The sequence below is a fragment of the Lepidochelys kempii genome, chromosome 8 (genome assembly GCF_965140265.1).
Source record: "Lepidochelys kempii isolate rLepKem1 chromosome 8, rLepKem1.hap2, whole genome shotgun sequence".
Lineage (NCBI taxonomy): Eukaryota > Metazoa > Chordata > Testudines > Cheloniidae > Lepidochelys > Lepidochelys kempii.
In genome coordinates this window covers 84,791,120-84,809,362 of record NC_133263.1, presented here as the reverse complement: position 1 = coordinate 84,809,362, position 18,243 = coordinate 84,791,120, and the positions used below count along the sequence as shown (strand labels likewise).

Genomic DNA, 18,243 nt, shown 5'->3' with positions numbered 1-18,243 from the left:
TTATAGCTGGAGCTATAGAAATTCGGGGGTGGGGAGGGAAATCACATGAACAGCAAGGCACATCTTAGATGAAGAACAAGCATGATGATCTCAAGTTCCCATTTAGACTCTAAATCCATCAATCCTTTACTAAAAGACAAAATTCTGCTAAAATGTCAGAAGAATTTATAAACATGAAGTGGACTCTTGAGGGTAAGTTTTTACAAGTTGTGCAGATGGTTTACTTTGATACACTATCATAACTCTTGGCTTGGCTAAGCACAATAAAGGATAAAAACATCATTGTTCCTTTAATGTAAGAGTGACATCTGGAGAAATTTGCTATTGCAAATAATAATGTTGCTCTAAGAGGATCTGAACGACACATAGTGAAGCTATTGATTGGAGGTAGGGGGGGCGTAAGTGATTTCTCTTTGTACCAGAAACTCTTCAGGAGGCTGATCAGATTAGTATATGAACCACACTTCAGGAGTAAATCTAAATCATACTCAGTTTTGTTCCTTTTGAATTACTCCATCCTTTGAAGTCTTGAGCTCTTCCTATGATAATTCATTAGCTGCCCTTCACATGCATTTTGCTGAATGAAAACTACCATAGATTGTAGGCTGTCTGGTAGATTTTTTTTTTAAAGTCTCTCCCTGATAAGCCAAAAATCCCCCAAATAAATAGGAAGGACTGAATTAGTTCTTTAAGGAATAAAAATTTCATTCAATGTTAAATTGGTCCTCTTTTTTAATCTATCAAGGCTGATTCCCGACCCTGGCACTTCGAGTGCAGAAGGTGAGGGCTCGCTAGGATTTGAAAAATTAATACTGGCCACTCCAGGCTAGTATTAAAGTCCCAAGGTTACAGCTTCTTTCTGACCTTGGACGGGTAGATGCTGCCACCACCCAAATGCAAAAAAAACCCTTTTTGGAACCCAGAAAGGTGCACTTGGGAATTCCTTCCTGTGGGGTACCATCAAGCCCTTTCACACACCCCCTCCGGGGAAGAGCTGAGACAGAAACAAAGGAAATCAGTTGTTTTATTTTAAGGTAAATTTTATTGAAAACAAAGAGAAAGAAAGTACCTTTGGAACTTAAACTTTTTGCTAGATCTTAAAAAAACAAATTACAAAACTTAAGCATCAAGATAGTGCTCTTGAGGTTCAGCTTAAACGTTACAAGAAAAACAAAAGCATTTGGGGGTTAGCACAGAGGAGTCCACAAGCCAATAAGAAATAAAAGAAAAAAACCTAATCGTGTTTTTTTTCATAGGCATTCCCTGAACTACTTATATATCTGGGGTTTCAGATAAGTAGGTTCGAGGTATGATTTGATGATTTGTCATACCGGCTTTTAAAGCTTTTTACAGCATTGTCCCAGTCGTGTCTCTGCTCTGTCCCCCCTCTCTGGAGAACAGACAGACAGACAAATGGAAAGTTCAGCTCCCCACCCCCACAATTTTAAAAAGTTCTAGCCTTCCCATTGGCTCTTTTGGACAGGTGCCCACTCCCTTCCTTTTACCTATGCATGCAGTCAGACATTTTAACCCTTTACAGGTAAAGAAAGTAGAGAACAGCTACCAAGAGGGATTTTATAGCTAACTGGCTGGCTGGGTGTCCATAAAAGAGAGCTACCCCCCTTTCATTTATCGCATTATCTGCAAAGATAACATAATTATGGCAAGGAATAACTCATGTAATAAATATTTCTGTTCAGTATAATCATTCAACAGCAACCACCACTGAAGCAGGATGGAGAGAGGATATTATCATAGATCACTGAGTTTGATCTTTCAAGGAGATTCGATTACCTTTTACCCAGACCCCACACAGCCCTCTTGAAACACGTATAATTTGGCTTGGTGTGTGTTTCAAGAGGGCTGAAGTGCATGTCTCACTGAGGCCAGTGGGAGTTGTGCACACATAGCTGTGGGTAGAAAGTGAGCCACAGATTTTCAGCCAACAGCAGCTCCAAGTGATGGGTCTGAGTTAGGGTTGTCAAGCAATTAAAAAAATTAATCGCAATTAATCACGCTATTAAACAATAATAAAATACCATTTATTTAAATATTTTTGGAAGTTTTTCCACATTTTCAAATATATTGATTTCAGTTACAACACAGAATACAAAGTCTACAGCGCTCACTTTATATTTATTTTGATTACAAATATTTGCACTGTAAAAAACAGAAGAAATAGTATTTTTCAATTCACTTCATACAAGTACTGTAGCGCAATCTCTATCACGAAAGTTGAAATTACAAATGTAGAATTATATGCCAAAAAAACCTGCATTCAAAAATAAGATAATGTAAAACTTTAGAGCCTACAAGTCCAATCAGTCCTACTTCTTGTTCAGCTAATCACTCAGACAAACAAGTTTTTTTTACATTTTCAGAAGATAATGCTGTCTGCTTCTTGTTTGCAATGTCACCTAAAAGTGAGAACAGGCATTTGCATTGTACTGTTGTAGCCGGCATCACAAGATATTTACATGCCAGATATGCTAAAGATTCATATATCCCTTCATGCTTCAACTCATTACAGAGAACATGCATCCATGCTGATGACAGGTTCTCCTCGATTACGATCCAAAGCAGTGCAGACTGACACGTTCATTTTCATCATCTGAATCAGATGCCACCACCAGAAGGATTATTTTCTTATTTGGTGGCTTGGGTTCTGTAGTTTCCGCATCAGAGTGTTGCTCTTTTAAGATTTCTGAAAGCATGCTCCACACCACATTCCTCTCAGATTTTGGAAAGCACTTCAGATTCTAAAACCTTGGGTCGAGTGCTGTAGTTATTTTTAGAAATCTCACATTGGTATCTTCTTTGCGTTTTGTCAAATCTGCAGTGAAAGTGTTCTTAAAACGAACAACATGTGCTGGTTCATCATCCGAGACTGCTATAACATGAAATATATGGCAGAATGTGAAGTAAAACAGAGCAGGAGACATACAATTCTCCCCCAAGGAGTTCAGTCACAAATGTAATTAACACTTTTTTTTTAACGAGCGTCATCAGCATGGAAGCATGTCCTCTGATGGCTGACGCATGAAAAGGTATATGAATCTTTAGCACATCTGACATGTAAATTTCTTGCGATGCCAGCTACAACAGTGCCATGCAACAGCCTGTTCTCACTTTCAGGTGACACTGTAATTAAGAAGTGGGCAGCATTATCTCCCGTAAATGTAAATAAACTTGTTTCTCTTAGCGACTGGCTAAACAAGAAGTAGGACTGAGTGGACTTGTAGGCTCTAAAGTTTTACATTGTTTTGTTTTTGAGTGCAGTTACGTAACAAAAAACCTACATTTGTAAGTTGCACTTTCATGATAAAGAGATTGCACTACAGTACTTGTATGAGGTGAATTGAAAAACACTATTTCTTTTATCATTTTACAGTGCAAATATTTGTAATTAAAAAATCATATAAAGTGAGCGCTGTACACTTTGTATTGTGTTGTAATTGAAATTGATATATTTGAAAATTTAGAAACAATCCAAAATATTTAATAAATTTCAATTTGTATTCTATTGTTTAACAGTGTGATTAATCATGATTAATTTTTAATCACGATTAATTTTTTTGAGTTAATCGTGTGAGTTAACTGCCATTAATTTACAGCCCTAGTTTGAGTATTTCCTTTCTTTATCCAGCCAAATGACACGTGAAATGAGGAAGCTATTCTCACATAGTCAAGAAACCAGGGAAATCAACTTTTTTATTTCTATAATAAGCCAAAGGACAGGAGACGCTTAAGGCATAACTCATGACGGAGAACTGATTTATAATCTATTTTCTCTTCATATGAACTTTATTGACTCTCATCCATTTGGAGCAGGGCTGGCCTTTGGAGTAGGACCCATGCTGATCCCATCTTTCATTTAAAATAAGAGTAAAAAGAATGATGAATTACAATCTGAGGACAAAGAAAAAGCAGGCACCATGTGGGGTTTAGATTTGGATATGTAATAGGGGTGTTCACATGCAAAAATTTGGGTCCACCCATCACAGATAAAAATAGTGGCCAGCCACAAAATTTGGGTCTGGATCCATGGTTGGATTCCAAACCCCTCAATGTTTTATACCTAAGCATTTGGTTAGAAGGTTTTTTCCTAATAGGATTCCAAGGCATGTGCAAATGTACCCTATATGGACAAATTTACCATCACACACCACACTGATCCCACTGTCTGAGGCCACAGAGTGAGGGAAGAGAGGAATCTGGCCAACCAGTCATCTTTTTCCTCCCTCGGCTTATTTACGTATTTCATGCAGAACATGATGTTTGGAAATGGCACATGCACAGCTGCCATGGAAGTCTAGCCAAAGGATTAAGGGAGATTTGTGCAGTGCTGGAGGGAGATTGTACAGGCTGGCAGGAAGATCTGAATGCACAAGAATGCTGCACAACTACAAATTGCCAGTGCTCGCCTCTGCCTCTCTCTGTCTGTTTGAGAGTGTGCCAATACTCTGTCCGACACAACATCCAGAGTAGGGGCCACTCACCTGTCAGGGGAGTGTTCACGTATTAAAGAGAACAAGGAATGCTCCCACGCTCGGAGTCCAGCTCCTCCACTCAGGCTGTGTGTGTTTGAGATGTGAACTGGAACAGAACAGTAACACACCAGCTCAGCAAACAGGGGGCAGGAAGAGCTGGTGGAACATTAGAGGGGGAACAGGGAAGTAAAATATTCCAAATGTGGGATATTCCTGCTTCAGGTGGGAGACTTGGCAGGTCTGTATGTGCAGAGGGCTGCCCTGCTGCTGCGCCAGGACCAAGCAATCTCTTTCTGCCGTTTTCCGACCCAGTTCTGTGATGACACATATAATGTCCATGCTGGGACAACTGTTCCTCATGTCTATTGTAATTCTGAGTGGAGTTTCTCTCTCTCTCTTTCACCCACACACACATCAAATGAGTGCTGGTACCAGCTTGGAATGGAAACAAGAGGCCAGTGAGGTACAGACAATGTAACTGGGCAATTAAAGCAGGGGCAACTAGGATCGTAGCATCACTCTACAACAACTAGTACAAGCAGCAGGATCAAAAGAGGAGGCAAAGATGAGATGAGAGAGCCTATGCAAAATTTCATTCAGACGCACTTCAGTAGCGGCCGCAGATACAGACCAGACAGATCCTCATCCAGAAGTAGGTTGCCATCAATGTTAAGGAAGCATCAGAGTCTGACCTGTGCAAGGAAGCCAAAGGACTGCAGACAAGCTAGTCTGAATGTGACAAAATAATGCATGAATTACAGTTAGAAACACCCTTCTCCCTCTGCCCACTACTGTCCCCAAGGAGAATCCCACAGCTAATGAAACCATTAAAGTATTGGATCCATGTATGGTACACAGGCACAAGACCTGTATTAATAGCCTATTAGTTAACTCTTTGCCCTTATACAGATTTTTTTTCATCCATAGATCTCAAAGCCCTTTACAAAGGTAGGTATTATCTTGGTTTTACAGATAGAGAAACTGAGGCACAGATCAGTTACGTTACTTGCCTGATGTTGCACAGCAACTTAGTGACATAATCGTGAGTGGAACACAGGTCTCCTGCCTGTCAGCATCATGCTCCATTCATTAGACCACAACTGCCTGTTATGGGGTCAGTGTGTGGTGCTACCTTTCAACTGCAATGATTCCCTTGACTGTTATTGCTTGCAAGTGTATTCACTTTATTTCCTTCCCTTTCCCCTTTTCTGAAAGCATGATGTTCCAAGAAGGGACAACCAGTATGTGTGAACAAGGGAATGAACACCACACACACACAGGAGCCCCTGGAGAGAGAAGAAGCAAAATCTTAACTACCAGTTCAGTGCTTAAATACTACAGGGTAAAGTGAGAGAGACAGAAAGCTGAAGAGACACAGAGAACAAATTATGACTTTTGGGATACTGTGCCAATAGTATATTTTAATGAGAGGATGATGTACATTCCTGTATACTTACTGATTTCTACTGGTTGTGTAAAATCAATCTTGCTTATTGTCATTTTCTGACACTACACATAGCAGTTTGGTTTTGTACAGTAGAGAAAATACTAACACAAAATTAAAAAAAGAGCGATGACATTTCTTACGTCTAAGCCAGGCCGTATGGTCTTTTATTAGGAAATTAAGTTCAGCCAAATATGCAAACACACAGTAACTGTACTTTTATGGTAGCTGGCATTTGCCCTTACTCATTTAGATAGTCTCTGTGAAGTTCTCTCAGACAAGCAAACTAAAACGATATCACGGAATATCCTGATAAGCAAACAGCTCTGTGTCCTACAATTAAATTAATTTTTTTCTGTTCCATTCATTGCTCCCATAGAGTCTCTCCCTAATATTTTAAAGAATGCAAAGCCCCTTAAAAAAAAAACGTATTTCTCTAGCTTTTGTTTTTTGACGAGTGACAAGTGCCAGGATTTTCCTGTCTCAATTATAGTTTATGATAGCAAAATGATTGAACCATGGCATTTTTACCTGCATATATTTTACTTTGGGTTTTTCATCAATAAACACATCATTTTCAACCTCTCCCTGATTATAACAGATATTTAATGTGAGCAGATGATTCACGATTTCCTTCTAGGAAACACATTGCTCATTGATTAGAAAGTTTAAAGTTAAATGGACTCTTCAATTAAAAATAATGACTCACTTATTTACTTCCCCTGCAAGAGAAGCCACTACCATACCTGCGTTTACTTACCCAGAATTCCTAATGCAATGTAACCCAGAATGACGACTATGAAGATTACACAGCACAGAATATCCGTACAGTGCCTAAAGACAGAAGGGAACATTTTAAAGAATCAGAAAGGTGTCCAAAATAACTCCTCCTTTGTAAATGATTGATTCATACATTATAAGATCAGAATGGCTCACGGACATCATATAGTTTAACCTCCTGTATTACACAGGCCACAGGATTTTCCTGAATTAATTCCTTTTTCAAGTATACCACACCTCTTAGAAAAACATCCAATCTCAATTTAAAAATTGTCAATGATTGAGAATCCACCTCGACCCAACATAAGTTTTAACAATGGTTATTTATCCTCACCATTAAAAATCTGCGCCTTATTTCTAGTCTGAACTTATCTAGCTTCCACTTCTCCTTCATAAACTTACCTTAAGAAGTCCTTGCTTTTGATGACTACTAAGCAACAATCACTCTAGAGGTGGACTAAGGAGTGTTTCTAGTTAAAAAGAAAGTAAAGGATTGCCTTACCAAACTAAATCACCTCCAACATGGCCTAGGAGTCTAAACAAGCAGACGTATCAATTAACATCCCAAAAGCTACCAGCTGCAGCTGGTGTAAATCGGCATAGTTCCACTGAAGCCAATGCTGGTCAAAGCCAACCTAAGGATCTAACCCTTAAATCTGACTCAGTCAGATCTGACTCAGTCTGTTTTGAAAAGTGCAGACTTAATTAGCGGTACTCTTTAATGTATATATATTTATTGTATGTATCTATGTATTTTACAAAATTGTCTATTGCACACATTCAGGATACAATTACAAACCAACTCTAGTAAAAAAACATTTTTTCCAAGCACAAGAAGAAGCATTACTCCTCAGTGAGAGGTTTAGCCATGGTGAGTTTCAAGTTTCCAACATCTATTTTTGCCACAGCCCCATCTAGAAAAGATATATTAAAGTTTCTTTTTTAAAGTGGATAAAGTGTGTGTGTGTGTGTGTGTGTATGGAGGGAGGATTCACCCTGAAACATAGGTGCTGGAACTAGGGGTGTTGGGGGTGCACCCCCTGACTTTAAGTGATTTCCACTATATACAGGACTTACAGTTTGGTTCACTGGCTCTCAGCACCCCCACTATACAAACTGTTCCAGCACCCCTGCCCTGAAACCCCCCAAATGACCAAAGAGATCTTGCCAGAGTTTTATTAAAAGTCCCATCAGTCAGCTGCAATCAGCATGATGGGTATAATGAAGAAAGCCCAGAAATACTGTCCTTAAAAATTAAGAATGGAGAATTAGACATCAGGACTTATAGCTCTCGGATTCTTCTGGCCAAAGTGATCCCCACTAGAGAGGCTAATTTGAGAGATATGGGATAGGGGACACTTATTTATGGGTTTGAAAGGACAGGGTGAAGAGTAGATCCGGATCCCAATGATTGGGAAGGAGGAGAAAGGTGGGGAAAGTTTACATAACTTTTAAACAATTGGAAAACTTGGAGAGACATTTCTAGGTGTGAAAAAGGAACTAAGAGTGAATGACCGATGTGCCTCTCCATAGAGAAACAATCTCAGCACTAGGTTTCAGGTCTATGTAACTATGGGGATCTGCTGACGCAATCTAATGAAGGAGAGTCTGTTAAACTGAAAGACCTGACAATGGAACCCTGCTTGTTCTTTAAGCCAAAGGGGTCTCAACCTTTGTCCTTCTGAGCCCCCAGCCCCAAACATGTTATAAAATTCCACAGCCCACCCATGTCTACAACAACTGTTTTTCAGTAGATTAAAAGCCAGGGCCAGTGTTAAGGGGTAACAAGCAGAGCAATTGCCCAGGGCCTTATGCCACAAGGGGCCCCACAAAGCTAAGTTGCTCAGGCTTCTGCTTCGGCCTGGGGAGAAGGTTCTTGGGCTTCAGCTTCAGCCCCGAGAAGCAGGGCTTGGGATTCAGCTTTCTGCCCTGGGCTCCAGTGAGTCTAATGCTGGCCCTGCTCTCTGGTTTATTTTGGCGGACCCCCTGAAACTTGCTCATGGCCCCCTAGGGAGCCCTGGACCCCTGGTTGAGAACCGCGGCTTTAAGCTATCATTTGCTGCAGTTGTCACAGATGAAGCTTTTCTCAAGGGCCTGTAATGAGTGTCTGGCCGGAGAACAGATGACAGCATGCTACAGTTATGAGGAGAGCTTTAATCTGAAGATTAGATTTTAGTTGGCATCACAAAATGAATAAATAATGAATGGAAATAGGGTCACCTGCTTCCTTCGCTTAACACCAGCAGAAGCACTAAACCTTTTAAAATGTAAGGCTAACATTTTGTTTCACACTAATTCTGATACTTTACTCAGGCTCAGTTTCTCACCCTCCAGAGAGTGGCTGTTAAATGGTGCAGTGTTTAATAAAAGATAACTCAGGTAAAAATACTTATGGAAGGCGAAGTAGGAAACTGCAATACTTTAATTATAAGTCTCTTGTTGTCAGAACCCTCTTGTACACATGGTATTTATGATTACTGTGACAAAGCGCTGTCCTTGCCTCCGTGGGTCCCACATTTCCTGGTGGATTTCGCTAGCCTCAGGGGCTCACTGTGACTCTCCACATAACCCTTCTCTATCTAGAGACAAGGGTCACAGTCTACTGAGCCATTTTCATCATAAACCAGTGAGGGAGGTGAGGAGAAGTTATCCTTCCTTGCACAGTCTCTGTTGTCTCCCAGTCTCAATGATTAATCAAGGGGCAAAGGTGGGGGGGGGGGCGAGCCCAGGTCCACCCTCTACTCCGGGCTCCAGCCCAGGGACCCTAATAGTATCAGCTATGGTAGCTGACCTTTTAGAAACATGACATGTATAATTCCCTGGGCTACTTCTCCCACAAGCAGCCCTCACTTCCTCAAGCTCCACTTCACCCTTACCTCAGGGCCTCCTTCCTTGTGCCTGATATGGTGTGTACTGCTCAGTCTCTCCAACAGTGCAACTTCCTCCCACAGCTCCTGACATGCACCCCCACCTGACTAACTGGGAGCCTTTTAACTAGTTTCAGCCAACCCCTGATTGGCTTCAGGTGTCCCAATCAACCTAGCATTCTCCCTGCCTTCTGGAAAGTTCTTAATTGCCCCAGGTGTCTTAATTGACCTGGAGCAGCTGCCATTTCACTTGTCCTGGTACCAGGGATTTGTTTAGACTGGAGCTAATATATCTTTCTCCCACTCCTTTTCTATAGCCATCTGGCCTTGCCCCGTCACATTACGTATGATCAGAGCCTATCCCCATTTGTGCCACTTCATCCCTTAAAGTTTTGCAGTTATTCAAGTGTCAAATGTTTCTACCACCTCACACCATTTCCTGTTCTGGGTATGACACAGATTTTATAGTGCCCTAGCACAACTGATCCTGGCCTCTGGGTGCTGCTATAATATAAATATTAAATAATTATAATAATTGCACAGAAACTATTTTGCGCATGGTTTGGAGAGTTTTAAAATAAATATTTGGGACTATTTCTTGCACCCCTCTGCCTGTGCAGACAGGTGCCTTTGTTTCCATGGGTAAAATCCTGGCTCCAGTGGAATCAATGGCAAAAGTCCTGCTGACTTCGTGGGACCAGGATTTCACCTTAGAAATCCAAGGCTTAGCAGGACAGAAAAATTAAAACAAAAATATAAAATACCTCACCAAATAACCTAAAATGACTGTTCCACACATATCATTTTACTCCCTTAAAGTCACTGGGAGTTTTCAAAGCTGGAGCAAATAGAATGCTGGGAATCTCCCCTCCCCAAAAGGATTAGGCTCCCATTTCTAGCCCTGAAGGGTCACATGAGATTGGGAGATTACATTTATTGCTGTAACCAGGACTGAACATTGCGTGTGCTGGGCTTTGAACTGGTTTTGTTTTGGAGCGGAAATGCTCACATTTAGGGAAAAAATAGAAACATTTTGGTGGCGAATTGATTTTGTTGTTGTATTTGTATTCAAGACAAGGAAAACTGCAGGAAGCTGCTCAGGGGGTGAAACAGTAGAATAAATGCTAGGGGAGATGGATTAGTGGGCAGAGTGTTGAGGAGAGAGTGCATGATAAATGCAATTTATCATATGGCCCCTGCAGTCTTTCACATGGATATCACTGCCACGTTTTTATAATATATCTGTAAATACACACAAAGATTACAAAAGGAAAAATATAACCTTTTTTTCACCCCCCAAAAATGGCATCCAAACCTTTTCCCAGCAGCAATGACTGCATGGATAACAGGATATTGTAACAGAGTATGATAATGCACACAGACAATATTTATTGTATTGTGTCATGAATTAAAATGCACCGGACAACATGAAAGTCATTGTGAAAGCATGGCTGTATTTGAAATTTGCAGTGCTCTTTTGCCTTTTTGCAGTTCAGTTGCACCCCAATATCTTGCCCAAATTTTGTTGTTAGCCTGACTATTCTACTTGAACATTGCTGTCTCCATAGAAATAAATCACTGATAAACCCATCAGATTCATTTTAGCCAGGTGAAGTAATAAAATAATCTCATTTGATAAGTGCACATTTCTAGCCCCCATGCTAGATTTTATTGCCTACTTCTTGTCATTTTGTTTAGTTTATGGGTACTGCTTTGCTTTCTAACACCTTTCAGAAATGGATTGGCTTACTCACTTTGTTATATGTGGCCGCGCAAAGTAAGAAAACACTTTGTTCCTGTGTCTTCATGTAGATAACATAGTACATGGAGGTGTTAACAGGATTCAGATAAATAAATAATGACTACGAATATTGTAGGAGCCATCCGATGAAGTGAGCTGTAGCTCACGAAAGCTTATGCTCAAATAAATTTGTTAGTCTCTAAGGTGCCACAAGTACTCCTTTTCTTTTTATGAATATTGAGTATCAGAGATTGGAAGCACTTATTCACTGACAAACCATGCATTTCGTGGCTAATGATTCTGCTTGGGGACTACTTGCTTCATCCTCTAATTCTACATAATGACAGGTTTCAGAGTGGTAGCCGTGTTAGTCTGTATCAGCAAAAACAATGAGGAGTCCTTGTGGCACCTTAGAGACTAACAAATTTAGGTGCCACAAGGAGCCCTCGTTATTTTTACAGTTCATAATGTCTTACGTGTGCAATTCTGTCCAAGATGTTGCACTAGCAAGAAACCATTCTTCGTAATATTAGAGTTGTACCAGTATTATGACAGCACCCACAGACCTGGATCCCTTTGTGTTAGGCCCTGTGGAAACATACAACAAAAAGACAGCCTCTTCCCCCGTCCAGAGAGCTCACAATCTACATGTATAAATATAGACGACGGGAAATATCACTCCTTTGTGGACAAACCTAAGGTGACCGTTAAGGCATCAACGCTGCTCAGAGCTCAGCGTAAATGGAGCTCTGCCTGAGTGCAGGGGTCTGCTCACACAGAATTCTCTGCAGGCCTGATGCCTATGTTTTGAAATCCCTCTAAGAAACCACGCTGTAGGAAAAAGAATTTTTGTCTGTTTTGTGGTCTATGTACAGAATTCAGGCTCCCCTACTTGATTGTAGCCTGAAGTGAGAGATCATCTCTGCTGGTATGGATCTGAATAGAGTGGCTGGTACTTTTATCAGACAGTGTGGCCAGACCAAAGGGCACTATTCAGCAAAGCTGAATAAATATTTGAGTTAGTGGCAGATTCAGTATGTTCAGGGATACTTCCTTTTGAGCATACCGCTCCTACTATAGAGACTAGAAAGTGCGCAAGAAAGGTACTAAAGAGGTTTTAATGCAAACAGTGCTTTGTTAACCTATCAACCTAAACACTGGATTTTCTTAAGTTTTCTTCAGAGAATCTTTAATGAGAGGGGTTGAAATGAGCTGGCCCGTGTTGTCTCACTGAGTTGTACTTCTTCTTGGTGGCTGAATATTGTGCACCAGAAAGCTTTAATTTAAAAAAATTAAGTCTCTAGCCTTTATGGTTGCAAAGGAAATCTGCAAAATGTGAATCAGAAGAAAGCCATGAAGTGATGTCTGCTGAGAGCTTGCAACAGGAGCGCTAAGAAAAGTGAAACAGCCCATTCGTCTCAGTGGGGTGTATAACATACTACAACAATATAGATCCCAGGGTGTTGCCAAAGATACAGGCACTGATTAAAATTCCATTAGCAATAAGAAATAATCTGTTTCTTGCCAGCACTCCTCTGCGTCAGACTCTTCAGGTTGTTGACTCTGAAGCCTGATGATAACGATGTTGACATTTAAATTGTCAACTGTTTCAGTACTGACCACAGTACCCAAGAAAGGAGTGAGATGATCCTATCACGAAGATCAGCATAATCTATTGTGAGCAGCACCTCATTTTAGAGTCATGAGTGGGCAGAGTTTATGTTTTGGATGGAGCTCAGGAAATGACTAACACTTATGGTTTTTTCCTCAGCCTGACCCTTAAGGAAGATAGCCACAAAAAGTTGAAAGTTAATATTTATATTGCAGAGGCACCCATAAACTGCTAAGCACTTTCCAATCACAGCAGAAGACACAGGCCTTGCCCTAATGAGTGCACAGTTTTAAAAAGTTCAGGTTTTCAGACCATCAGAAAGACAGGTTGAGATGTGAGCGCGAATGGACAATGGAGGCCTGGAGTAGCAAGGCTGATTTGAGAGTCATTGGTGTAAAAGATGGTAGTTGGAGCTGTGTGAACAGACAAGATCATTTCGAGAAAGGGGGCAAAGACAGAAGGGGAGCAACCTAAGAACAGAACTCTGAGAACCCCCTCCCCTTCCCCCAACACACACACAAACACAACCTAGTGGGGAAAGAGGAAGGGGATTGGATGTGGATATCCAAGGTAGAGTCAAAGGTAACTATCACCTAGGTATCTAAGCAGCAATCACCCACATTGACATAATGCTGTGTTTTATAAACTTCATCATGATTTATATCGTATTCTTGGTAGTGGCAGAGTCAAGACAAAAAAAATGTGTGGCTCTGGCCTGAAACATTTCTTGACAGTCACCCTTGAAGCCTTTATGAATCATGATTTTATGCTAATGCACACTTATGTGACTTTCCCAATATAGGTCACTTCCTTCGTTGCTACAAACACTTCACAGGAATGAAAATCCCTGTTATACACGGACAGTTAGCATCCCTCTAGTCACACCCTACACACTACGGAAAAAACCTTGGTACAAAATATGTCTTGTGAGGTATCATCTGAAAACTAGTAACTCACTGATCATTAATATTCTTGCATGTTGTATGTACACAATGGGTATACTGGAATTATAACTAAAATGTGTTCAAAACAGGAGTTTAGAGATAAATATCTTTCATTGGACCAACTTCCGCTGGTGAGAGAGACAAGCTTTTGAGCTTACACAGCTCTTTTCAGATATTACTTCACCCACTTGTCATTTCCTGGGCTGCAATAATACTGCACACAAACCAGGTGTGTGTGTGGGGGGTTGTTAAACAGATCTACCCTAAACAAAGGAATCTGTGTTTACCTCTATATACATATAAGCAGTAAAACAGACTTATCAACGTAACAAGAAGAGGAGGCAAACCTCACATTAACAAGCAGGAGAGAAGACAGCACGTTGTTTACACCAGTGTTTCTGAACTACCAGTCCGTGGACCGGCACCAGTCCCTGCGATCTCCCTGGCACAGTTTAGGAAGGCAGCAAGCCGATCCCTGGTATCAGAAGGTTGAGAGACACTGGTCTACACCCAGAAGGAGAGAGCTAGGTCTGGGTTTTACTTTTCCAGAAGAATCCATTTCAAAGGCTTACTGGTCTATAAAGACAGGGATGCTGAACCTCAAATGATAAGCAATTGATTCAACTGATTGTATACAATATTGCTGTATTATAAAAGTGTACAGAGTGAGCTCTTTTCTGAAAGCTAATAACACACTAGTGAGTCATATAATTGTGAACTATATGTATTAACTCTATATAAGGAATTATAGATACTCACTGATATTAGGCTATATAGTCTGCCCATGCAGGAGGGAATGTCCCAGCTATCTACCTCTCTCCTTTGTAAATTAAGTATGGTGGAATCAGAAACAATGGAAGCACCATTTACACAGAAATCATACAGAGGGATGGGAAGCCCACATAAAGGGTAGAACAGCACGAGGTCCTTCTGCCTTCTTGAAACCAGTTCTTTGAACTTGGAAGATATAAACAAGGACAGAAGCCATTTTTGGCACCATCACTGCACAGACAATAGACCAGAGCTCTTGCAAGCTGAGAAAGATGGGTCCTTCAACCAAGATGGGGTTGAAGTCTCTGGAATTGAACATGGGTGAGAAACCTGCTTAGGCAAAGATTTTTCACCTCAGAAGAAAAGAGAAGCCAGCCCCTTGTGTTTCTGTGGAAAGGAGAAAGTTAGCCATGACTGGGAAGAAGAATGACTGATGAGTGAAACCATCTTGAATAAAGCCTGTATCTTGCTAGATTAAGTTTTACACTTAGTTTTTTCACTTTTATTTGCTAGTAACCCTTTCTAACTTTATTCCTTTTACTCAGCTTCACTTAACCTATGTTTTATTTTATTATAAACCAACTCAGTGTGGTGTTTAAAGGGAGCGGTTATTTATCCCTACTTAAGTTAATAAGCTGTCATGTATTTGTGTCTCTTTACAGGAACAAACAAATCTTATTATTTCTCTGATCTGTCCACAAGAGGGCTGGACACTGCAGAGCGCACAACTTTAGGGAAATCTGGGACTGAAAGTGTGTTCGGGTCACCCTGCAAACAGCGACCCAGGCTGGTAAAGGCCAGAGTGGGTCTGCAGAACGGCTGCTGGGGTCAGAAATGCTGAACCAGCTCACAGACCGTTAGGGTGTGACCTGCATGCAGGTAGGCTGGTTGTAAGGCTGGAGCTACAAACAGCAAAGCATTTTGAGGTCCTCAAGGTTACAGGGCAGGCAATGACACAACCCCTCAACTCGTCTGGATTGTTCCCCAGAATGTGAAATACACTATTTATGAAAATGCTGAACAGCTCTCTGTGGTTTTCACACTGTTTATTGGATCTGTCTAAGAACTCCAGAAATAATCACTGTGCCAGCTCCTCGGCTGGTGTAAATCAATATAGCTCCACTGAAGTCAATGGAGAGACACTGATTTACACCAGCTGAGCATCTGGCCCAAAATTATTGTGGAAAGACAGACTGAGGACTGCAATCAACCATACCACTTCAGTCAAACACTCACTGGATTAATTTACCAGCTGGAGTGTTATCCTGAGGACAGAGAGCTTTTAGCTTGTTTCAATTAGTTTTTTTGAATCTGAGCACATCAGAAATACATGCTCAAGAGATATTCCGATATTTACACTAGAGATAAAAAAGGAAACCAGACGCATTGAATGGGAATGAATCCATCCATCTGTTTGGAAGATGATTTTCAATATTATTTTCAGTGTAATTTTGTACATGTATATATGTATGATCGTATTTATCTGTGTAGACAGACACATAAGTGTATACAAAGGGTTAAGACCTGAAGAATTTGTATCTGTTCATGTTTTGTTACAAAATTAGTGTCTCTATTTTTAGCTTATTTTCATATTTTGGGTAAAATGTGATCCTTAATATTTTAAAGTCCATGCTTGCAGACAAAGTACATAATCATGCTGTTTCCCCTCAGTCTTCTAGTGTGAAATTTTAATGCTCAGTGAAGAGGAGAACTGAAAACAGTTGGCTAGAGCCAAGCATAGTGTGGCTATGCTTTGTACAAGCTTCCTTCCACAGCTCTGCAAATGCATCCCTGTTCTGACCTTCAAGACCCCACTTATTCCATTAGGAAGCCTCTTTTGAGCAGAGTCTGCCCACTGTGCTGAAGTGCAGCATTTTGTGTAATGTGGATAAGTCTTCATGAGAACTAAGTAGGCTGGGACCATGGAATTCATTTGACTTGTGACCTAATTTCAGGACTGAAATCTAAGTTTCTAGAGGGAGAGGCTGTGACCCTGACATACCATGCAATCTTCTCTTCTACTGCTAACATTTGCTTTTATATTTTCTGAGAAGTTTAAAAAAATCGGAGGCAATTCTAATAAAATATTGCAATCATCACAAGTCCAATGCATATCATTTCCCCATTTTATGTTCACGTCTGTGCTACTCATCAGCAGACTGAAATGGATTTTTTCAAAAAACTCCATTTTCTCAGTAACTATCAGTATTAAATATTAAATATATCCCAAAAGATTAACATAGGAAGGCTGAATGCTGAATAAGCCTTGTACAGTGCAAGTGCACCAAACTAAGATTCATTTCCCAGCAGAGCCTGGGATTGAGCTGATATAAATTCTAACAAAATAGTAAATTGTTGGATCTTATCAGAATATAATAACATATTTCATATTCTGATGGTTAAATATTTTTTCACAGTCTAGTTCAACCAAAAGATGTCTGAATGTTAAACCCAATTCTGATAACTATGTTGTAGTGTAAGGATAATGAATATTAAAACAGGCATTTTAGTCTGGAGACAGATTTTCTGTCTGAAGCTACAATAAAAAACATCACCAAACCTGCCTGTAAATCTAATCATCATGAAGGCCATTCACACATCGTATGGTCCATAAGTTTATTTTCTAGATGGTTACACAGATAAAGAGAAGAAAAAAATCCTGTCTGTTTTATTAGTGCAGTCAGGTAAGTGGGATGCAGGAAGACAGTGTCTTGAAGTGAAATCCTGGTTCCATTGAAGCTAATGGAAGTTTTCCCATTGGCTTCAATGGGACCAGGATTCCATTCCAGATTCAAATCATGCCATAAGCATATTGAAATATAACTGATTCAGAACTGGGGACTATGATTTGTGGGTTACGGAAAATGTCTTTGGCATTTTAATGGGATATATTTTCAGTCTCAGCCAGCTGCCGACAGGTGGATCTAGGGTGACCAGATAGCAAGTGTGAAAAATCGGGACAGGAGGTGTGGTATAATAGGTGCCTATATAAGAAAAAGCCCCAAATATCAGGACTGTCCTATAAAATCAGGACACCTGGTCACCCTAGGTGGATCAGAGGCGAGGACAGAAATGTTGTAGAAAGAAAGGGCATTAATGAGCCCATTATTGGTGCCCATGCTTCAAAAAGAACATTGACATATTGGAAAGGGCTCAGAACAGAGCTACAAGAATGATTCAAATACCAGAAAAACATGCCTTATAGTGAGAGATTTCAGAACACAATCTATTTAGTTTATCCAAGAAAAGGATAAGAGGTGAATTGAACACAGTGTACAAGCACCCAAATGGGGACAAGATTTCTCACAGAAGGTAACTCTCAAATTTAGCAGAAAGAGGTGTAATGAGATCTGTTGAGCGGAACCTGAAACTAGACAAATTCAGACTAGAAATAGGGCACACAAAAAATTAACACTAAGTGTAATTAACTATTGGGACAACTTACCTAGAGATGTGGTGGATTCTTCATCACTTGAAGTCATTAAGACAAGCCTGGATATATTTTTAAAAGATATGCTATAGATCAAACAGAAGTTACAGGCTTTATGCAGAAATTAATGGGCAAGGTTCTACCTGTGGTTTGTGTTATGCAGA

At 40.3% G+C, this 18,243-nt stretch overlaps 1 protein-coding gene across 13 annotated transcripts in view; it reads right to left on the bottom strand.

Annotated features, from left to right (window-relative positions):
- Positions 1–18,243, bottom strand: part of SLC44A5 (solute carrier family 44 member 5) — a 183,408-nt gene that overhangs the window by 49,960 nt on the left and 115,205 nt on the right. For 10 of the 13 annotated variants that reach the window (XM_073357319.1, XM_073357321.1, XM_073357320.1 and 7 more), the window contains exon 3: positions 6,695–6,768. The exons of 2 other annotated variants lie outside the window; for them this stretch is intronic. In XM_073357319.1, the coding sequence (XP_073213420.1) occupies positions 6,695–6,768 (74 nt within the window). Of the gene's footprint in view, positions 1–5,500; positions 5,777–6,694; positions 6,769–18,243 lie in introns of those variants that run through there. One more of the 13 variants, XM_073357322.1, reaches the window with a different exon arrangement.